A 24211-nucleotide genomic window follows, 5' to 3' on the forward strand; every position below is an offset into this window, starting at 1 on the left:
TGTCCTAGACACACAGACCTGACATCCAGCATGCATTAGGGTATGTTCACATGCAGTGTTTTCAGATGTAATTCGGGCGTTTTACGCCTCTAATTACACCTGAAAAAACGGCTCCATTACGCATACAAACATCTGCCCATTGCTTGCAATGGGATTTACGGTGTTCTGTTCCCATGAGGTTTAATTTTACGCATCACTGTCAAAATACGGCGCGTAAAAAGACGCCCGTGAAAAAGTGCATGTCACTTCTTAGGACGTTTTTGGAGCCGTTTTTCATTGACTACATTGAAAAACAGCTCCAAAAACGGCCGTAAAATACACCGCAAAAAAACGTGAATTGCTACAAAAATATCTGAAAATCAGGAGCTGTTATCGCTTGAAAACAGCTCTGTATTTTCAGACGTTTTTGAGTTTGCGTGTGAACATACCCTTACTGGGAGGAACAAGTCCTAAACTAGGAGCAGATGGCAAATTGCATATCAGGGTGTCTGAAAATTAATGGAAAAATAGTACAACTTTTATTTAACTCAAGGTAACCACTAGAATATGTAACAATAATATTTTCCTTGTAAGAGATGTACATAGTCTTTAATACTTGAGAGAAGTATCTTCATGGTTGAACAGGCATTGTGATCTACTCAAAACTGCCTGAGAGCTACCTGTAGATCTGGAGGTACTGGTTGCCTGCCTGGGGTTTAGAGAATACTAAGCGCTTTTAGATACCCTACTTTTAAAGAGATTTTATTTTAGGTAGCAATGCTGCATATTACAATAGCATCTTGTGTCTATGCAATTTGCTGGTGGATCCATATTGATTTAGATCTAAACAGGAACAGTGTGTTAACCAATGCCCTACCTAGTAAAATACAATTTCTTACCCTTTCGTGTTTCATTCATAGGATATTTCAGCATGATCCCCTTGTCTGCGATGCGCCTCATCCATACAATGCAGAAAAGAAGACAGATTGCCTACTCAGTCCAGGAGCCTCTGATGTAAGGCCAGTTGCACACGACCAAGTGCCACTCGGGCCGTTTTTCACGGCACCCGATTGAGTAGTTAGGGAGATGGTCATTTTAATTTCTGCGATTCTTATCAGTTGTGGCGGCAAGGATAGCAAATGCAGAACCTCAAAAGACATATAATGATATGTCAATGAGGTCGTTGGTCGCAGTTTGGATCCGTCATACAGCACAGCGAACAGCATTCAATGTGAACTGAGCTTAATATCGAAGTCTCCCTTCAAAAAATAAAATTCATTCGATAATGCAATATATCTGTGTAGTCATGTCATATATAAAAGGTTTCCAAAACGAAAACCTAAGTCTATTATTGTTAGACTGACAGTTTTGTCTATGAAAGAACAAGTAACATCATTTTACCATGCAGAACCAGTTAGGTGACGCTGTAATGCAGAAAGTCACATTAGCCATTGACACATGCATCTGTCAGAGAGGTCAGCTTGAGGCTACATAGAGAAGTGCATTGCAGAAGATCTTTATATTCCTCATTATTTGTTCAATTAAATGTTATAAGAATTTGGAATCTGATGCCTCTATTGACAAGAAAATTGTCCTCCAGTTGGAGGATTGTCGTATTTGTACCACAATGAATCTGCTATCATCTGATCCATAGATTTTATCTCCGTAAAAGGCTGTCAGATACATGGGAATAGTTGCTTTATAGAATAAATGGTATTGATGCTGTAATTTCTTCAAGTGTAATGGTGGTTGTATAATATTCTGTCCATTCATTGGGATTTTGGGTTCCAATTGTCACCTGAGACAAAGAGGCAGTGTAGATCAAGTCCTTGCAAATCTACAGTGCTAAGTGGCAGTACATATACAAAATAGCAATAGTTTAAATCAGACCTTCCAGAGATGGGCATAAGGGCGTTGCAATGATGGTGCTACACCCTAGTGTTTTGGTTCATTAGTTCATTAGCATTATTCCCTATCCTAAACTCCTCCTCCGACTCTAAATAGTCTGAAAACATTTTGCGCCATTTATGGAAATAATTTGGCAGTCTCGTTTGTTCCTCTTCTTATGCCTGCCCACCGCCGAAAACTGACCCGCCCTGAATGCCAAAATCTTATCTGAGATAGCACGCATGTGCCCATCATGTATGGTCAGACACCCTTCTCTGCTTTGTCCGGGTTTCAAATCTAGTTACTGCGCATGCGCCACTATGATGTTCTGGTGTGCACACACACCAGAACAGGACATTGATGCGCAAGCGCGGAATTTCATGTGTGTAGGCGGGAGGCGGGGAGCTGTCAATCAAAAGTAAGGAGGCAGAGTAAACTCGGAAAGGCTTGAGGTATGAAAATATGACTCTTATGCTCATTAGCATATGGCACAGGAACACCAAAAAAGAGCTTACTTATAAGTTTTATGTAACCTACAATTATCTTATTTTTCACCCACTTCCACCAGGTATTGCTGGTTTAATAGATGAAATGCTGGTGACCGGTGCCCTCTAACTGCCCCACTCACTAGCTACAAAGGCTTAGAAGGAACATTGATTACCACATGTAAAGAAATTCACCAGTCATTTAAACATTAAAAAAAAAAATACATCAATGGGGTGCTAAGACCTTCACTGATGTCTGGACCTTTTCACCTGTATAAGCCTTTGACACAGATCGGAAAAGGTGAACCTCCATTAATTTCAATGGTACAAATGTAATGCAAGTATTTGTTTTAAAGTACCAGTTGCGGGTCCCAGTTCCCACAAAGTGTGCTCTATTTATTAAACTGTACCTTGGAGCCCAGAGGCCTGATCATGGTATCAGAAAATACCTTTGCTTCAATATTATGTTTGGCATTTTCCTTTACAATAAGGTATATTCATTAACCTAAGGCTGGATTCACACGAGCACACGTAATGGACGGAACGTATTTCGGCCACAAGTCCCAGACCAAACACACTGCAGGGAGCCGCGCTCCTAGCATCATAGTTATGTACGACGCTAGGAGTCCCTGCCTCTCTGTGGAACTACTGTCCCGTACTGAAAACATGATTACAGTACGGGACAGTTGTCCGGCAGCGAGGCAGGGACTCCTAGCGTCGTACATAAGTATGATGCTAGGAGCCCGGCTCCCTGCAGTGTGTTTGGTCCGGGACTTGCAGCCAAAATATGTTACGTCCATTACGGACGTAATGTGCTCGTGTGAATCCAGCCTAATAGTGAATGTGATTTGATCGGTCTCGTTCTAATAAAAAGCATTAACCCATCCTTGACTTTACTCTGTTATCATCTCCACTGCCATCATTACTCTGCCAATAATAATAATTAGAATGTGTAAGTTGTTATTCTAAACACTAAATATATTACAACAAGTTACAATATTGTTGTCATGTTCTTTAACTGGCTTTCTGTATTTGCTTTCACTATTCTTGTTACATCTATGGAAATATAGCTCTAGGGAAAAGTAGTTACGTAACCAAGGAAATGTTACATAAATAACCAGTTTTATGCACCAAATGTTATATACTTGTCAAATGCTAAATGCTCCTGTAGCCATAATTCTCAGTGTTCGGGTTGGAAAACAAAATTATGCACTTACCACAGAATTATGTTTCCCCCCAATGTGCCTGTTCATATAACAAAGAGATGACGCTTCAGGAAATTCCATTATACACTTTGACAACCTCTGTCGGAGCTGTAAAGGCATTCCTTTTGGTTGCCATTCACCTCTCCCAGAAACCGATAACTAAGAAGGGCTAGGGTTTTGGAAGGGGTTGTCCGCGTTCATCAATCCCTTCTTCTTAAAAGGGTCCCCAGTGACCAGCTGTAATCTTTGGTGGAACAAGGCAGTAGATGTTCGATTCCCCTGTGGTGCCACCAAAGGAGGAGGGAAACATTACATGGTGCCCATTCAAATCAATGGGTCGTTGGTGTAAGGCACAGAAGTGCCATGTCCTCCAGAGTGAGAGAATCTCTGTATAGCCCAACAACTCTTTTCACATATTTACTGCTGTTTTTTCTTTTTGTTTTCGTTTAGTAGGGAATGTTTTTTTTTTTTATACTTCGCGTAAACCGTAGCTGTACGAATATTCCAAAAAGCCAAATAATATAACTATTAAATCAGTGATTATACAACGGTGATTATGGAGCCCTTCATACTCCTCAATGAATGTTTGTTTTGGGCATGCAGTTTGTTACGCAGTTGTCTAAACATGTTTGGGCACTTGCTGAGCAATGGAAGCCATAACCAGTCGGTCCTGCGCCATGCTTCTGTGGAGACCTCCAGTGTCACAAACTATAATGCAGAAGGGCTGGTATTGATAAGTGCCACAAACACTTTCGGACCCCATGGTTGAGAGAAGAAGTTGGCCACCAAATCCTAGCAATGAATGGATTAAATTATTCTTATTTTAATATGCAGATTTTTTTCATCTGTCCGTTTTCCATCATTTTAGTAAATTAATAGTAAAGACCAGATCGATTCTGGCTCAATAGTCTGTTTTGCTAATGTCCCGTTGATCAGCATACTGGTGGCTCTGTGTATAAACATTTACAATCAGAAGTTTCCATACTAACCCTGGCCAGGAAAAAGTCTGAAGAACAGAAGTCATTGTGACTGGACTCACAAGCATGTGATATCAGTGATTATCTTTAGATTAGTGTTAACTGGCAGATACTGCAGATTTGGTAAAAGGAGATGGTATTTGACCCTTTGTAAGTCAGTAGAAATTAAATCCAAAGTGTATTTAACTGTGTGTACACTATAGTTTTAGAATGTAACGCTGAAATAAATGGCAAGGGATTCTTACACCCATAAAAAGAGCTAATGAAACTACAGAGTCCCTATGACTGTGAAATAATGTACAACATTTATGATATAAGAAAAAGAGTATAGAAGATGGCTTCAGGCTGTTAAAAGGGGTTGTCCCATAAAAAAAGTCCTTCTGTAAAAAGACAGCTGTCCCTGTAATCCACTGTTATCACTGGTGGAAGTTTTGTTCAATTATACAATTCCCCTGCAGTGGCCACTGCAGGCAAAATGTAGTATAACAGTCCAGTCATTCAAATAAACGGACAACCATGTAATACCTGGATGAGGCCGGTCCACCAGAGAAGATTATCAGCTGTATTACTGGGGAAGCGTCCAGCTGCGTTTCATTTTAGGAGAAGTAAAGCATCGCACAGGTCTATTAAAATCAATGTAATGCGTGGATACGTTGGTTCCTCCAGAGAGAGAAAAAGACGCATTGGACCATAGTAAAATCCCAAGCAGGGGACCCCCTGTGTGACGTCCATATGTCCTAATAGGGATTAGAAGACAGGGGTTGTCTTCAAGAGACAACCCCTTTAAATCATAGATACAATTATAGATTGGAAAGTAGAACCTACACATCGATATTAAGGAATAGCATATACAGCAATTTCCTCATATTGGAATCCCTCTGTTATGAGTGAAAGTGATACAATAATGGATAATAGGTTGCTGCCATTATATTTTAGAAATTGAGTTCCCTGTCATCCTTATTTTCATGCCAAGAAAGAAACAGGGCTTACCAATAAATAAGTTGTTTGGAGTGGTATGGTCTGCCATCAAAGCAGAGATGCAACATTTTAGCAGCTTTGCAAAGGGCGAGCTGCGAATACATCCAAACGGTCGCCCACATCTCCCATTTAAATTAGTATATAAATAATATATAATCTATCCCTTCTAAATTAAACCTTAATTATACAGTAATAGATGGCACTGCACCAGTGAAGCTACCCTGGGGCAAGTAAAAAGTCCATCTCTATATGCCATCCTTCTAATGCCACCATGTAGCTACACAAGTCAATGCACTTTATTACTAGTCCCCCACAAATGCCACAAGTTACATTTTGGGGGAAAGAAAAAACATTTGCTGGTATCCGATTGTTTTCACACAATTATAGTAACAACGGTTTCGTGAAAGTGAAGAAGCTATATTATTTAAAAAAATAAAAAACAATTAAAAATGTTGCATATTACACAGCGCCAAAAAAAAAAAATCTCAATTAATTTTAATGCCACCCAATAACACCTAATAAAATATAATTAACAGTGTGGAAATATTTATAGTTGGCATAAGCTTCCTCTCCTATAATTGATTTTATATAGCTGTCTAATTAAAGTGAGACGTTATGGAGACAGTAAAGGCTGTTGATAAAGAGTGATAGAAATGTTCTGGTACCGGTTATATTTAGAAACATTAAGGAAGACTTACCAGCGTTGTATATATTCCGTGGTCCTGGATTTTCACGCAGCAATATTCATCTGCATCTCATTTAGGCTAAGTTCACAAACCGCGTATAAATTACGCTGTGGAACTGATCTAAAAATCTGCACCACAATATGGGCAAAAATAGCAACGGATTTCCCTCATTGCATAGCAATAAATGAAATCCATGGGGAAAGTCTGCGATATTTCTATATCAGATAGAGAATGCTGCCGAAAAATTGCAATATGCCCAGAATCCGCTGCCCATATTTCACGCTGTGTGTTTATTTATCTCATTCACTTGATAGTACTTTGTGGCGGAATTTCGGTTCGGATTCTGCAACAAATAAGCAATGTGTGAATCCAGCCGATTGTAGTGAATGGTAGTTTACCTGCAAAGTCTAACTCCGATATTGTAGCTAATTTCAAGGAAAATGTACTCATGAAATGGGCAAAATGAAGGGGAAGTACTGTTTGGTTAATAAAGTATTGTTTATACAGTATGCTTTGGACATGGCAGATGGGATACCATAGAGATTAGTGTGGTGGCATGATTCATGACCAGGTTGGGTGCCCCATTTTGATTGTTGCCAAGGGGCATCCTTCCGTTTTTTAAACAATAAGTTTACTGAACAGTTGTTTTTTTTTTTTGGTTGTTTTCTGCATACAGGAGCTCATCTGAGATATATGAACCTGTTATATGGCACTCATAGAAATATATAGGGCCTTACTGTACCTCTGTATGCCTCCAGTTTCATACAGGGGAATGTAGCATTGCAGAGAGCAACATATGGCGGCAAACCGAATCAGCCATGTGCAGAAGACTGTACAGCGGCACATGGAGTCCCTGCACTCCCTGTGCTACCTTATGGTGTTCCGTACTACACTGTATGTAGAGATATTCTTCACTAGAAGCATTTATTTTAGAAATACCTCCGTAATACGGCGTCTGATAAAACATGGCATATGTCTTCATATGAAATTGGAGAATTGGGGGAATACATAGGTACAATAAAGCCTTATACACTTTGGGCACTGTATTACGGCTCTGTGCAACCTGTAGGAGATAATTGACACTGATAATAATCACAAAGTAACCATTTAAACATAGGGTGCCTACCCCCCATATATGACAAGGCTCCTTTTGTTTTATGTACAGATGTGCCCATCCTTACTTTTGTTTGAATTTGGTTAAGGACAGCAATTTCTTATGAGACAAATTTAATACACTATAGCAACATGCTTGCAAAACCCTTGACAGGATGCAATTCACATCACAACCACTGGGTGTATCTTTTGGTTTTGTTTTTTTAAAGCTTGTCATTTCGTGCTACTCATCTAAGGATTTGTTGAGATAATAGCAAAGGTCACATCTAAACATATTTATACTTTTTATACAGTTTTGTACATAGATCTGTTGATGGAATAATCTATGGAGCAGTGAGTCTCCCACTTTTTATGTCAATTGCTGTGGGGGCTAAAAATCCCACGAAACTCATTTCATGTTATAATTCAGAGTCATAAATCAGGAGCCTAAATTGAAATGTAAACTACTGTAGCACTTATTTGTCACAGAATTAAAAGCTGCCATAATTCTTACAATGGGGGAAAGAGATTTATATATAAAATTTGGATTTTTAAATATGTGCCAACTAATACCGTAGGTGGATTGGCAATTACTGTTGAAGAATAGCCATTTTGAAGAACTAAAAGCTGGGTGGATCATGATTAAAGTTCACCAATGACTATAACTATGACTACAATAATTATTATTTGCCACTTATTGCAAAACTATGCAATAGTTATTGTATTTAATCTTTATATACTTGATAATAAGCACTGAAACTGCAAAACTGGAACTTTAAACATTGAAGTCTGTGGCACTGACGGAAACTGGCAAGCGCTTGGCAGTTTCCGTCAGTGCCATAGCATTTAAATGAAGCGGCAGAAAGCATGCTTGACCACCGCTCCACTCAACTCTTCCTGACTGCGGGCTTGTGGGTGGGGGAAGCTGGGGATATGGAACCCCCATTCTGCTGATTGGTGGGGGTTCTAGCCGTTGTAACGTTGGCGGATGCCTATCACCGCTATCTGGTTTTTCACAAAGCTGAATCTGCGCGGGGCTTATAACCTGATCCGGATCTGTAAAGGTGACAAATGGAAGACCGCATTCAACACCGAGACGGTCACTACGAGTATCTTGTGTTGCCCTTTGGTCTGTCTAATGCTCTAGCTGTGTTTCAGGAATTGAAAATGACATCTTCTGGGATCTACTGTATGTCTGTGTGGTGGTATATTTAGACGACATTCTGATCTACTCAACAGATATGATGACGAATCGGAGGCATGTCCGCCAAGTCCTGTCACGGTTAAGGGCGAATCGCCTATACACTAAACTTGACAAGTGCATGTTTGAAAGCAACTCTTTGCCCTTTCTGGGCTACATTGTCTCTGATCGTGGACTCAAGATGGATCCAGAGAAGGTAAAGTCCGTCTTAGAGTGGCCACGACTATTGGGTCGTTTGGACTATACAAAGATTTCTGGGATTCGCAAATTTCTATTGCCAATTTATCCCAAACTTCTCGTCTCTGACTGCTCCAATCTCTGCTTTCACCAAGAAGGAGGTGAACGCCAAGGTTTGGAGCCCGGAGGCAGAGTCAGCATTTACCAACCTCAAGAGTGCCTTCACTTCAGCCTCAGTTATTTACCATCCTGATGTGGCTCGGCAGTTCTCACTGGAGATTGATGCATCTTCCGTTGGTGCTGGAGCATTTCTGTTTCAAAGAAACTCCAAGGGTAAGGCAGTGGCTTCTTCTCCAAACTATTCTCTCCTTCAGAGCCTAACTACTCCATTGGGGATCGGGAGTTACTGGCCGTCAAGTTGGCCTTGGAGAAGTGGAGACACCTGCTGGAGGGCGCTATTCATCCTATCATCATCTATACAGATCACAAGAATCTCACATACCTGCAGTCTTCACAATGATTAAATCCTTGCCAAGCCAGATGGTTGCCATTTTTTGCCTGATTCCAGTTCCTGCTCCACTTCCGTCTAGCAGATAAAAATGTGAAGGCCAATACCCTGTCTCAGTCATTTGAAACTGATCACTCTGAAGAGGCTCCTCAATATATCATAGATCCATCCAGAATTATTGCCGTTAACCCTCTGCAAATTAGAGACATTCCCCCTGGAAAGACTTTTGTTCGTCCTGCAGACAGGAAAAAGATTTTCCTCTGGGGACACAATTCCAAACTGGCTGGGCTCGCTGGTGTTCGTAAGACATGGGACTTTATCTCTCATCACTACTGGTGGCCAACCCTGCCTAGAGATGTTGCAGACTATGTTGCTTCTTGTACCAATTGCGCCCAAGACAAGTCTACTCATGCCTGCTGGTCTGCTCCAACCTCTGCCCGTTCCTGATGGTCCTTGGCAACACATTGCCATGGATTTAATCACCGCCCTTCCTGCTTAGGCAGGTTGTACTACTGTCTGGGTCTTGGTGGATCACTTCTCTAAGATGGCACATTTTATCCCACTGACTGGCCTTCCCTCTTCTCCTCGTCTGGCAAATTTATACAGCATATCTTTCGTCTGCACGGACTACCCCTCTATATTGTGTCTGATCGGGGTTTGCAATTTACTTCTAAATTCTGGAGTGCCCTGTGTAAGATTGGACTTTCCTCCACCTATCACCCACAATCTAACGGCCAACTTGAAAGGATTAATCAAATACTGGAGAACTATCTTCGTCACTTTGTTTCTGTTCAACACGACAATTGGGTGCAACTCCTTCCTTGGGCCGAATTTTCCTACAACAACCACACGAGTGAATCTACTGCTTCTTCCCCAATCTTAATTGTATACAGCCAATATCCACGTGTTCCTCTTCCTGTACGACTACATCTCAAGTGCCTGCAGCCAATTCTTCATTTGGAGACCTTCTTTATATCTGGCAGCAAACCAAGTCCTCTATCCTTCAGGCGGTGGACCGCATGAAGAAAAATGCTGATAGAAAACGAAACAGCCCTCCTCAGTTTCTTCCCAGAGCCAAAGTCTGGTTATTATCTAAGAATATTCGTTTGAAAATCCCGTCTTACAAATTCGCCCTCAGATTTCTTGGTCCCTTTGAAGTTCTCCAATAGATCAACCCTGTGTCATATAAGATACGGCTGCCGCTGACTCTCAAGATTCCCAACTCTTTCCATATGTCCCTCCTAAAGCCCATGATCCTGAATCGCTACAGCAAATCCCCTGGCCCTGCAATTTCCCCCAGTGGTGTTTCTGACGTCTTTGAAGATAAGGAGATTCTGGACTACAAGAGGGTGGGAGAAAAAGTATTCTATCTGGTTGACTGGAAGGAGTTTGGTCCTGAGGAGAGATTGTGGAAACTTGAAGAGAAAATTGATGCCCCTGCACTCATCAAGAGATTCTTTTTACACTCTGGTCCTGAGAAGAGGGGGCATAAAGGGGGGTATTGTAATGCTGGCAGCCGCTGAACGCCACTATCCGGCTTCCCTTGGTTGCCGCCAGCATCTCTTACCTCCGTGCCGGCGTTCCCGTCCTTCCCGGGGACGGCGGCATGTACTGCTCCCGCCCGCTGCTTGCTCCAGTAAGGCGTGCGTGCGCTTGTGCCCTGGTGAACTCTTAAAGGGCCATCGCGCGCACCACTACAACTTTCCCTAGCCTATCCCTTTGCACCCTGTCCTATTTAAATCTGTCCTGCCCTCCTTCCTGTGCCTGAGTGTTGTTTTCTCTTCTTATGTTTATTTAGCAAATGGCCCCTTAGTTGTATCCTGCACCCAGTGTTCCCGTATATTGTATACCGAATCTAGTAATTGTGTTTGTTCCAGTACGAAGTATAGTGTCGGAGTCGAGTTTGTCATCTGTGTAGAGTGTTATCTGTGCCAAGTGTCATCACGCCAAGTGTCACTACATCAAGTGTCTTCACGACAAGTGTCTGCCTATCTTCTACCCAGGTACACTTGTCCTAAAAGACTTTCATTGACTGTTGTTTGGCCAGCTGCTACTCCACTATGGTGAAGCGGCCTAGTGGGTCCACATACCCCAAAGCCATGATAGCAGTCAGCCCTTCCCCAATCTAACAGTTATCACCTATTCAGTGGATAGGCGATAACTTGTTCTAACCAAAACACCCCTTTAGCTATGTTCACACGATAAATGCTTAGGCTGAGAAATATGAGGCCGATTTTAAAAAAAAAACAACAAAAAACTGCCTCTGAAATCCTGGCGTTTTACTAGCTGATTTTCAAAGCGTTTTCTAATTTTGCAAGCGCATTTGAACCGTATTTTGAGGAGTATTTACAGAGCGTGTTTTGAAGCGTCAATGGGAAACACTGAATATGTGACACTAGGGAGGCATGACCTATTCCCTGTCTTGTAATCCATAATGCTATTGCCAAATTGGGCCACCAGAGTAAAAAAAGGAATCTCCAGGCCCAGGTTGTGACAAAATAATGGGTTTAATGGTCCAGCTAAATACAACCCCATTTCAACTAATATGGGGCCCATCGCTTGCTACTAGGATGAATTTCCTATTGGTTTTATTCACATATAACTTATAGGAATTTGGTAATAATATGACCTGTGTACAAAACAATAAGAGCATAATTTAGGATGTAATTAAAAGTGGACATGCACATGTTCTGTATGTTGACTTCCCTGAGAATAGTTTCCTCTGGTTGGCCTAAGGCATGCCAGTGACTGAAACGATAAGGCAGGAGGGTGCTAATAGTAAGAGTAGTAAGTACTAGTTCAGGTTCACTACACAGATAAGTGGCAGCAGGTTGTAGTGTGAGGCAGAGATGTGGTCAGGAAACAGTCCAAGTTTGGTACACAGATAAGCAGCAACTAGTTGTAGCATGAGGCAGATACATGTTCAGGAGGGTGCTAATAGCAAGAGTAGTAAGTACCAGTCCAGGTCCGGTACACAAATGAGCAGTAACAGTTTGACGAGAGGCAGGCACTAGACTACAGACAAGAAGCTCAGTATTCTAGAAAGGAGGAAGTGTGGGGGCCATGCTTATATAGGAAGCCAAGAGGCAAGAATCAAGAGAACCTAGAAAATAAATTCAGCAATGGAGCTGTCCAACATTTCACATGGTTCAATGAAAAGAGCCACTGCCTGGGACATAGCAGTCCCTGGTTTCAAATCCTGACAGCCAGTCCGACACTGTGATAACTGGTGAATACATCAAAGGACATATAATGATATTTCACTTCAACTAATGGTTGAACAATGTGGCCATCATTGAAACTAAATAGTGAACAGTGGATTCACACGAGCATGTTCGGTTCGTAAAGGACGGAACGTATTTCGGCCGCAAGTCCCGGACCGAACACACTGCAGGGAGCCGGGCTCCTAGCATCATAGTTATGTACGACGCTAGGAGTCCCTGCCTCTTCGTGGAACTCCTGTCCCGTACTGAAAACATGATTACAGTACGGGACCGTTACAGACTGAACATGCTCGTGTGAATCCAGCCTAAAGCATTTTTTTTTTACTTGTTAGTAATCTTTTTACATGTTTTAGTCTGAAAAATTTCTTGTTGCGTATTAATTTCAAAATGTCCTACAAATTAATTAACAAAGTTTCAAAACAACTGAGCAGTCTTTTTTTTCTAAAGAGCTATGTATAGAATTTAACAAATTAATGTTTTGTATAAATGCATTTTTCATGCATTTTTCATGCATATTTTGTTGCTGTTGCTATGACAGTTGGCTCTGTGCTGTGAACATTTTATTAATGCTGGACAAGGTTCTTTATGAAGTTTGTAATGCTTAGATTAGCTATGGTTGTGCTGTGGATGTGAATCCATCCAGACCCCTCCACCCTAAGAGAAAATGAAGCTTCATTGGGTGGTGGTTGGTGTATTGCTGTATTATTCTAATTGCAAACAAATGTAATAATATTAGACATAACTGCAGATCATCACTACATTATTTATAGTATATACAAATCCTGTACATGATAATGTCATCATACACAGGGGCACATGGTTACGTTGTGGGTCTACATTAAGGCTTTGTATAAGAGCCAAAGTGCTTCAAGTTAGACCTATTTAGACTTGAGGACACTGTGATGCCCTGTTGGGTGAAAATTGTAGAATCCAGGAACCTAGGTGATGCTAGATGTGAAAATCAGAGATTTGGACTTCTGGTCATTTTCACAGGTTCGGGCCTGTTCACATCACGGTTCGCTTTCCGTTCGGGGGTTCCGTCGGAGGTTTCCATCGAGTGAACCCCGCAACGGAAAATGAAACCACAGCTTCCGTTTCAGTCACCATTGATATCAATGGTGACGGAAACATCGCTAATGGTTTCTGTTCATCACCATTCCGGCAGGTTTCCGTTCGTCACCATTCCGGCAGGTTTCCGTTCGTCACCATTCCGGCAGGTTTCCGTTTTAACGACGGAATCAATAGCGGAGTCGACTGCGCTATTGATTCCGTCGGAAAACAGGAAACTTGCCGGAATGGTGACGAACGGAAACCATTAGCAATGTTTCCGTCACCATTGATATCAATGGTGACTGAAACGGAAGCTGTGGTTTCACTTTCCGTTGTGGGGTTCACCCGACGGAAACCTCAGACAGAACCCCGGGACGGAAAGCGAGCGGTGATGTGAACAGGCCCTTCTATTCAAATGAAGACATTTTGTGCCAGTCTTGTATAGTGTTGATAATTTATATTAGTGCACCATCTAGGTAATGAGGCAAAGGACCAACAGTTTACATGACTGATGACAGCTTTTATGAACAATAGATGCCCCTGGTTAAGCAGCACTTTTCTTTTAGCCAAAACTCTACAATAAGGGACACATTTTCAAATGGAAATATATAGAATCGCTGGGACTGTGAATCTTTGGCACTGGTGCAAATTTTTCTTTCCCCAAGGCCGGCAACATTATATGTGTAGCGGAATGAGGAGCTCTGTAAGGATTTGTCATAGTCCTTCCATAACTAACTGCCTCATATAGGATTTAAGAGACCACTGTCTCCCCTCACACATTGCTTTGCACCGAATTCTGTGTTCTCTAAAAGATATAGAAGAATGAACAAAAGAACTGGCAGAAATGGGTGCTGGACTGAGCGATAAGAAAGAGAAGATAAATGAGGAAGGTTTGTTTGCAGATGATGGAAAACGATACAGAATGAGAAAACAGTGGGGAAAAAGAAATAATAGGGGGAGTTTGGTAGAAAGGCTTACACTCTGTACCGTATATATAGGAGGTATCAGGCAGCACAGCCTGTGATGCTCTGACTGCAGCATGCATTAATAAGGATGGGTAAGTGGGGGAGGGGGTGGGGGGGGGGGGGGCTCTTTCTTGTTCCTTCACACCCCCAGCCAGCCATGCAAAGACATCTGTGTGGGTGTAGTAAAGATATTTTTTCTGTGCCAAACGGGTTAAAGACAATCAAAGAGCAATGTAAAAATACTGATGAAATGCAGGACAGTTGTTTTCGTATCTAGTCTTTAGCATAAAACAAGGATGCTTATATATTCAATGATATTGGCAGTACTTAACAACTAATGTATGTGACATCTGGACAACAGATTATCAAGAAGCGATAATATGGCGATGTATTCCTATGTAGGGTCTAGCGACTGAATAGTGTTTGTTTATATATAATGCCCAGTGATCTCCTGACTGCAGATTATCAGGACAGGATCAGGCAGTGCTGGGTTTCTATATAATGCCCAGTGATCTCCTGACTGCAGATTATCAGGACAGGATCAGACAGTGCTGGGTTCCTATATAATGTCCAGTGATCTCCTGACTGCAGATTATCAGGACAGGATCAGACAGTGCTGGGTTTCTATATAATGTGCAGTGACCTCCTGACTGCAGATTATCAGGACAGGATCAGGCAGTGCTGGGTTTCTATATAATGTCCAGTGATCTCCTGACTGCAGATTATCAGGACAGGATCAGACAGTCCTGGGTTCCTACACTTCTCAACATTGAACTTGCAACACCAAGAAGGAAAAGTTTTAGAATTGTGGAAATCACAGGTTCAACAGACATGTTATTGATATGCAAATTATAAAATAATGGCAACAAAATATTCCAAAAATCTTGATTAATTTAGTATCAAGTATGAGCGCCACACGCAGAAATACACACACTTACACGCCTTGGCCTGCGATCAATGTGGTTATTGATGGGTGTCTGAGGAATGTTATGCCATGCTGAATGCACTTGGGCACGCAAATCTTCAAGATTGGCTGCTGGCAGCTCTCTTTGCAATTGCCGACAAATGACGTTCCAGATATGCTCCATGGGAGACAAGTCTGGAGACGCTGCTGGCCATGGTAGAACGTTTAGGCCACGCAGGCTGCTCACAGTAGCACCAGCAACATGCGGCCTGGTGTTGTCTTGTTGAAAAATGGCTTTTGGGACACTTTGCAGAAATGGCCGTACCACTAGTTCCATGACCAAATCAATGTAACACCGAGTTGTTAGTTTACCTGAAATGAAGACTAGAGGGTCCGGCTACCATACATTATTCCACCCCACACTATAATCCTGGGAGTAGGACTGGTGTGACGTTCCCTTGTGAAGGCCTCTTTATGGTGTTTCCCACGTGGTCTCCAGACCAATGTCCAGGTATCATTGCGTCCGAGACAAAAGCGGGACTCATCGCTGAAGAGGATAGACCTCCATACCAGTGCTCATTGCCTTCTTGCTGTGCACCATGATATCCTTTGAGAGTGGTGGTGTGTGGTAAATGGAACACCTGTAGCTGGATGTCTGGCTCCTAGCATAATGTCGTGCAAACGCCTTCTGATGGTTTGTGTCGACACTGGTTGCCGCCCTAGGTTTGGGATTTGATGTCCAATTTAATTTGCAGTACAGAATGGATCACTACGCGCCATTCTTCCAGTCAGACGATCTGTCCGTGCAGAGGTTCATCTCCATGCACCTCTTTCGGTCATTCCCATTATTTATTGTTCTACCAACCTCTGGAATACGCAACGTTGAACAGTGTCGACATCTCGGGCTAGGAGCGTAGCGATCTGCCGGAAAGATAAATCAAGGTCTCTCCGTTCAAGGATTCTGTCCCTCTCAGTTTGAAACAAGTGTCGATAACTGGCACGATGACGAACCAGAGGCATCACCCAATCGTTCCACACCACTTGATCTGATTTTTGAGGTTTCATGTGGCTAAAAAACTTTGCTTTCAATCTGACTTTTATGCCCGTCCCACATGCCACAGATTGGAGCTAGATGCATGAAAATTGAATAATTTGAAGATCTTAGCGACACTTGCTACTTCCTCGATTTGCATAACCTTATGGCTTTGGTGTTGCAATATCAATGTTGAGGAGTGTATGCAGTGTCCAGTGATCTCCTGACTGCCGATTCTCAGGAAAGGATCAGACAAAGCTGGATTTTATATAGAATACATGCAATGGAAATCTTCCATGGACATGTCCGCAAATAATATCTGTATAATTGGTGCATTATTATATTGGTGATTATACAAATCGCTCCCTGCAGAAGTCCCTCCTGTTGTGCTGACCGGTGGTATAGAAAAAGGAAGTTTCATGTGAGCAGCTGCGGACAGGCTGCTCACATGTAACAAGTCAAAAAGAGGAGGACAGCAACATCTGAGGAATGTAGAGGAGGTGAGTATTTTAATAAGGGTGTGACTTATGGGGGACACTGGGGGACTTTGTGACTGGCACTGAAGGACACACTGTGGCTTGAACTGCACTCCCTGGCACAATATGGAGGGGAAAACTGCGGCTGACACTGTATGGCTGGGCACAATGGCTAGCACTGTATGGTGAGCACACTGTGACTGGCACACTACGGCTGGCACGCTATCGGGGGCGCACAGTGGATGTAACGTATGGGGGCATATTGTGGTTGGCACTATATTGAGGGGTACACTATAGCTTGCACTAATCAGGAGGCACTATTGTTGGCACATAATATGTTATTGAAGATTAAGTAGCTAGGGGTGTAATATAAGGAATAATGTAAACTATTAGGAATATAAGAAGTCATGTCAGAGATCCATGACCTATAAAAATGGCTCATGCTTTTATATGGTCATAGCACTCCTCAGTGACGTCTAATATTCTTATAATCTCCTGGCTTCATATTATCAGCAAAATATCAGACCGTTCCATTTTATAGTGCCAAAATATTCTGCAGTGTTGTATATGGAATGTATCTACTATTATCCAATGACCTCTTGTGTGCAGGGTACAATGGAAGGGTTGTCTATCAAGTCACTAGTCGGTAGATCCGGTGTTTTACATTTTGTACTGAATGATCACTTTCTCCTTTCTTTCAGCCTACAACAGTCTGAGGAGTCACAATGACCACAGAGGTGGGGGCTGACACTGAACTCAATCCTGGTGCAGATGGGCCTGCCCAGGATGGGGTACATAATCCTGCACTACAGCCATCTGACACCCCACAAACCCCCGCTAACAATGTGGATCGATCAGAAGTCAATGAGTATTCACGGAGACCAGTGGAAGTAAGTATTCAGCCATGTTTTAAAAAGGACCTTCTGCAATCCTCACATGTCTGTTTTAGTAAATACTTGCTTTCCTCATAAAATAAATATTTTGGAGCATCTTTTGTTTTAAACCTCTGTGTTGCGTCGTTCTTCTGTTATTCCTCCTGTAAATGTATAAATAAATTGACAACTTTATTATTCCCCTTGTCAAAGGGGCGTTCCCTACATTGTCCAATCAGTGCTGAGAATGTCAGATTGTTTAGACATACAACCTATGACAAGGGGAATGGTAACACCCAGTTGTCAATTTAGTCATATATTACCAGGAGGAATAACAAAGGAACAGCACAAAGAAAAGATGAACCAATATTGTTATTTTATGGAGAATGCAAGTATACAGTATACTAAAACAGACATGACTAGATAGATGTCAAATATTTTTTAAACTACAGGTATTTTAGATATTTCAATACACAGTAGAACATAAAATAAACATGTACAGATTTTCTATTGTGATACTCTTGGAAAATTAAAATTTGACATGTTTTTTTATTGCGATTCTAACGAGATACTTATTATCTTTGTGAACTGTAGAGTGAAGAGAGGCTTGACACAGCACAAGACAGGACGACACCCTCTCACAATCAGAGATCACCGCAGAAAACTTCTAGAAAACCCAAGAGTGCGGTTTGTAGGGTGACACTCCTAGACTCTTCCCATTATGAGTGTGAAGTGGAGGTAAGAAATAACTGCAGTCAGTGTGGGGTTAAATGAAGGCAGCGGGAGAATTTTAATGACTTCAAAGTTGAGGTTTCAGATCAATATTATGACATCTCCTTTGTCTGATGGCTTCTTGTGTTTCAGAAGCATGCCAGGGGGCAAGTCCTGTTTGATACAGTATGTGAACACCTCAACTTGCTGGAGAAAGATTATTTTGGTCTTACATTCTGTGACTCTGACAGTCAGAAGGTAATGCTAGAATCCACAGTTGATATCGGGATCTCCTCTGATGTGAGTGCACTAGTAATTCATGCCGCTATCCAAACTTTCTATCCTTTATGCCTCCAAATAAAGCTATCTGTATTCATGTTATATTGTTTAAGCTCCCCTTCTCTCCACAACTTATATACAGTAGTTCCATTGTTAATAATAAAAAAAAAACCTCCACAGATACACAATGGACTGGGCCTTGGACGTGGTATACATGCTCTGAAGCTTGTAACAAAATGACCTTAATGCAGTGGCTGTAGAGGTCTTACAATTGTCATCAATATGTTGCTCTCTTGAGACCTGTTTGAACTATTTCCAACAAGTGGGGTGCTTGCCGATGCACTTTACATCTGGCCTTTCTGCATTATCTTGTGTGTTGACCAATGACCATATATGTCTGATGATAATTAGTCATTAGTCCAGGCGATTTCCATACTGAGGCTATGTTCACACTCGGAGTCAAAAACGGCTGAAAATTACGGAGCGGTTTTCGGATAAACAGCCTCTGGTTTTCAGCAGTTTTTGAAGCTGAAAACGTTTTTTTGAGGCATTTTTGACACAATGAAAAACAGCTCCAAAAATGGTTCAAGAAGTGACATGCTCTTTTTTACTGGGTTTTTTGACGCACTGTTTTTTTAAAATGACGGCATAAGAAAACGCCCCGTCTGAACGAAACGCAGTTTTTCCCCATTGAATTCAATGGGTAGATGTTTGTATGCCTTTAGCTACCATTTTTTCAGGCGTAAAACACAGCATGTGAACATACCCTCGCAGTTATTTTCCTTTCCACTGTTTCACTTTCTTAAAAGGGTTGTCCGGCTTAGAAATTCTACTTTTAAATCCCCAATTAGGGAATTATGAATTAATAGATTAGCCAGAGCAGGGATCTGCTACAAAGCGCGTGTCTCGCTCTGGAGGAACTGGCATGTCCATGCATTACGGCCTATTGATTTAAATGTTAACTGTGAACACTTGCTGCCGGGTTCCCCCACAGATTACTGAGGGTCTAAGCAGCAGAATGCTCTGTGATTCTTTTTGGGGAACTGTTCCACCGAGAACAGATTGTGAAAAGCAGAACACCCCCCTTTAATATCGTTCTGTCAAATTGAAATTTTGTTCCGGTATAGACATAGAGTAACTATCTGTAACAATATAAATGAGATGACTCAATAAGCTGATCCCGTGTGTGTACGTACGTGCCGGCATGCATGTGTGGGTGGGCGGCCAACAAATGTCAAGATGCCCCTAGCAGTGACTGCTGCATGATTCTTTTGTACTAATGTTGCCACCTTGGTTTTACAGAATTGGCTGGATCCCTCCAAGGAAATAAAAAAACAGATAAAAAGTGAGTGTTAAGCTCACAGTGTCTTCTTCGCACCCTCTCTTTGTCTCTTGGTCTTACCTTTACAACCATCTTATTACTTTGTTCCTCCATAATGATTGTCTCTTCTATCTTCTATTCTTTATATTACTTGTTTAGTTTGTCATTTTTACATACTCATCTAACCAGCTTTACTCGTCTCTTCAGGTGGTCCCTGGACATTTGGTTTCACAGTGAAGTTTTATCCTCCTGATCCGGCTCAACTAACAGAAGACATCACAAGGTGTGAGGCATTTAACAATGCTAGCACGGGTAGAGTCTTAAGGTGGCCATACATATTAGACTAACGTTGACCAAACCCGCTGACTTTGGCAGGATCGGCTGACCATCTAATGTGTATTAGGTGTTCGACTGACGTTCGTTTGACTGATGTCTTGAAAAAAAAAGGTTGAGCTTATTCCCCTCTCCCCATTGACAACACATGCACGCGTGCGTATGGGGAGGTCAGGAGGAATAGTTGTTGGCCGATAGCTATTGAAGGTGTATGGCCACCTTTCGAGGATGTGATTTGATTCTGAAAGAATAGATCAGCAATTTTAATTCTTAGGGAAACATTTTTGGACAAAATGGAGCCCATTGAAATCAATGGAATCCATTTTGCCATTCAACCCTTATTATTTTTTTGGTGTCAAAAGATGACGGAAAAGCTGTGAACAAACTCTTGATGGAAGATTCGTTATTTGCAATTCATTAGGGTTTATTGACATGGTGCAAGATTGTCCTATTGAAGATGTCTAAACGAATAGATATTACTGTTCATAACAGACTAGGCTTTCAAGAGGTTGTAAACTTCCTTCTATGATATGGATGTTGGATAAACTGGCTGACAATCAATGACCAACGAATCAAAGAAAAGTGTTTCTGAGATGAAGTAGGTTCAGGAATTCCTCATTTAGATTCATGAGTTCTATTTTGCTGATATATATCCAATTGAAAGTAGGTTGCTAAGCAACGCCAGGGATTTCTCTTTTATTGACTACTCGAAGCACCTGTAGTGTCTAGGAGCCTTGATGCTGTAGACTATAACATTGCAAAGTGGTGATTACATATTTACAGCTATACCAGCAACAGGCTTTATAAAGATGTTGGCATTATATAATAAAGAACATAAAAACACCAGTAGCCATTGAAACAGCAAACATCAGCATTATTACAAATGTATTTACATTTTTCAGTTGTGGCCAAGGTCTGTAAATTCATAATAATTTGTTTTCTTAAAACACATTTTAATGGATGGGAGCAAAACACATAGGGGTCCATAATAATAGCATTGAGCTAGCGAAATATCTTTTATAACCAGCACGTCAATCTATATATTTATTATTTTCGGCGCTGCACAGAGATTGTCATCACTCACATAAGTCCTTGTCCCTAATAGGGCTCTAATCTAATTTCCCTATTTCAGACAGGCACACTAGGGCCAATTCCATAGGAAGACAATTAAAGGTGTTATCCCACGAAACCCCTAAAAAAAAACATTTACTATTATGTTAACCAAGTATTTTACCCCAAAATTGCCGTTTAAGTAATAATTTCTCGAGCCATTCTGGGCCATTTACTTACCAGTCTTCTTCAAGTTGAGAGCAGTGTCTATGGATGGGCAGCAGCGCGCCCCACGCGATTCTTCCGCGTCTGTTTTTTTCATTTGTAACATGCATTGTATAGATGTATCTGTATATATATAAAAGCATCAGTCAGGATGAAAGTTTATAATAGACCTCTTATAAAGCTTTACTATTTTGATATTTAATCATAGGAACATAGACTGCGGCGGAATAAGAACTTGTATGCGCTTTAATTCTGTATTGGATATTGTGTATAACTGTTGCTAGGAGACACGTATTAACATCGCACACCCCCGCTTGCTTTTGTGCTCTGACACATCCATTGTTGTAAAATGCATTTACTTTGGTCCTAGGTTAGGGGATTTTTCTGTATTAGGGTCAAAAATGCCTGTCAAAGGGCAAAATCAAATATTTTATCTCAAATTTCTAGGAAAACAATATGGCATATAGTTATTTTTTTGGGGAACAAAATCTCTATGCCTGTATATTTGTCTTCAAGGATGTATACAGCATTGAGGCTGCATATGTGGCTGCTTTTGAGTACACGGAGGGGGGCAGTTCAGGTTACTAACCCTATGGGTGAAGTAAACCTGCCCAGGGCTGAGGGTTATAACATCTTTTACTCCTATATTGGATGGGTTGGGCAAGTCAGCGGTTTGGCTGGGCGCTTTTTTGTCTCTGTATGTGGTAGGTTGAACCGTTTAGTGCAATGAATGGCTTTTATCACAATTATTTGCACAATATATGAAATTATTGCTGAAATAAAAATATATTTGGTTTTCATATTATGCGTGTTTTATGTTTAACCTCCAGGAGATGTTGGCTATATATTAAATTCTGCTCTACAAGTGTCAATTATACTCTACAAGGGTTGATCAGTGCAGTTCACAATTTATATGTTGCTTCACAAATGACTACAGAGATGGGTTTCTGAGTACTGCTGGATGATCTGTTTTTCATACTTTTTCCTCTACCTTCTTAGAAACAATTATATATTAACTTGAACCTGCTTTACTATAAAAGTTTGCAGTTAAAGAGCCAGGCATTTGCACAGAAGTCGAATGCTTTTTTGCTTGTGTTCTTTTTGTTTGCACGGTATGTTCAGATAATCAACTGTTATTATTGAATTTAGTTTGCTTGGCATATAAAATTCGGTACTCTATTAGAAAAAGATCGGCATGGCCTAAACGACAGCACCAAATCAGGATTAAGGTGGCCACAGACTTTTTGATAATTTGGTCATTCTGCCCAAAAATCAGCAGCCATACCAACAGTTGGTCACAACACGATTTCTAACTGATGGAAAACTAATCCATTGATCAATAATTAACAGTGAATGTAATTTCAATTATAGGCCTTTAATTTTCCATTTCCTGCGAATAATCATTACTACAATTAGAATAATTTTTCAAGCAAAAGATTCTTGTTTGTATGCGGTTTACAGATGAAGTTTCTATATCCGAATACTTGATTGTTGGTAAAGCGTTGTGTGTATGTTAGGTCATCATTTAGTTGTAATTCAGCAAATTTTGCATCTATATGCAGAGCTAGACTCCTGTCCTACCGCAAATCAGCAGCTTCTACATTACTCTATTTTTATAATCTTTTGTCTTTATGGCAGGTATTATCTGTGCCTACAGTTACGTGCTGACATCATCAGTGGGCGTCTACCCTGTTCCTTTGTAACTCATGCCCTATTGGGTTCTTATACTGTACAAGCTGAGCTTGGTGACTATGACCCTGAGGAAAATCATGGGAATTATGTGAGTGAACTTCGTTTCTCCCCTAATCAGACAAGAGAGCTGGAAGAGAGAGTGATGGAGCTGCACAAAACATACAGGTAACAGCACTGGGATGAAGATACAGCTGGTAACAACCAGGTTGACTCCGTAAATGGGTTGTCCAGTTTAGAAATTCATTTTCATATACATATTTAGGGGATTCTGAGTAAATAGAGGGGGGCTCTGTTCAGTATCTTTATCTCTTGGCCAGTGTAGAGAGTGGTTCCAAAGAGTTCTCTCGTTCTGGAGTACCTGTCCTGCATTATAGGGACAGCACATGGATTTGAATGGAAAATGTGTAATGCTTCACTTCCCCTGTGGTGGAGCTACAGGGAAATTAGACACTAACAGGTCTTCCCAAAGATTACAGCTGATTACTGGGGGTCCCAGCAGGGGGACTTTTTGTGTTTTGCTTATTGCCATGGGACCTTTCTAACAAGTATAGACTGACCAAAGCGGACAACCCATTTTAAGAATATATTCACCTTTGAACACCACTTTATAGTTTATATTAGGGTTGTCACGATACCAAAATTTGGACTTCGATACTTCGATTACTTTGTGTAGTAAGTCTATCACAGCCTGAAAGAACGATTAAAATATATCTTTATTGATTAATAATTCGCAACCAATGCTTTAGAGTCGTGCACACGCCGGGAGACTCAATAAGCACAGAAACCGTGCTAACAGGCCTAAATGAGAGTATAATCCCTGATGATGTATCCCACAATTTAGGGGATACTGAAACGCGTAGGATTATTTATTTGATGGCAAGGGCTCAGAGGATTATTATAC

General features: G+C 41.2%; 1 protein-coding gene across 11 annotated transcripts in view; it reads left to right on the forward strand.

Annotated features, from left to right (window-relative positions):
• The window catches only part of EPB41L1 (erythrocyte membrane protein band 4.1 like 1), a 123586-nt gene that overhangs the window by 46827 nt on the left and 52548 nt on the right, over positions 1 to 24211 (forward strand). For 5 of the 11 annotated variants that reach the window (XM_075845030.1, XM_075845031.1, XM_075845033.1 and 2 more), the window contains 6 exons: positions 17529 to 17717; positions 18294 to 18437; positions 18564 to 18710; positions 19992 to 20034; positions 20218 to 20293; positions 23257 to 23475. In XM_075845030.1, the coding sequence (XP_075701145.1) occupies positions 17553 to 17717; positions 18294 to 18437; positions 18564 to 18710; positions 19992 to 20034; positions 20218 to 20293; positions 23257 to 23475 (794 nt within the window). In that variant the 5' untranslated portion in view covers positions 17529 to 17552. Of the gene's footprint in view, positions 1 to 16542; positions 16852 to 17528; positions 17718 to 18293; positions 18438 to 18563; positions 18711 to 19991; positions 20035 to 20217; positions 20294 to 23256; positions 23476 to 24211 lie in introns of those variants that run through there. The other 6 variants (XM_075845036.1, XM_075845037.1, XM_075845038.1 and 3 more) reach the window with 2 other exon arrangements.

Source organism: Rhinoderma darwinii, chromosome 13 (assembly GCF_050947455.1).
Source record: "Rhinoderma darwinii isolate aRhiDar2 chromosome 13, aRhiDar2.hap1, whole genome shotgun sequence".
Lineage (NCBI taxonomy): Eukaryota > Metazoa > Chordata > Amphibia > Anura > Rhinodermatidae > Rhinoderma > Rhinoderma darwinii.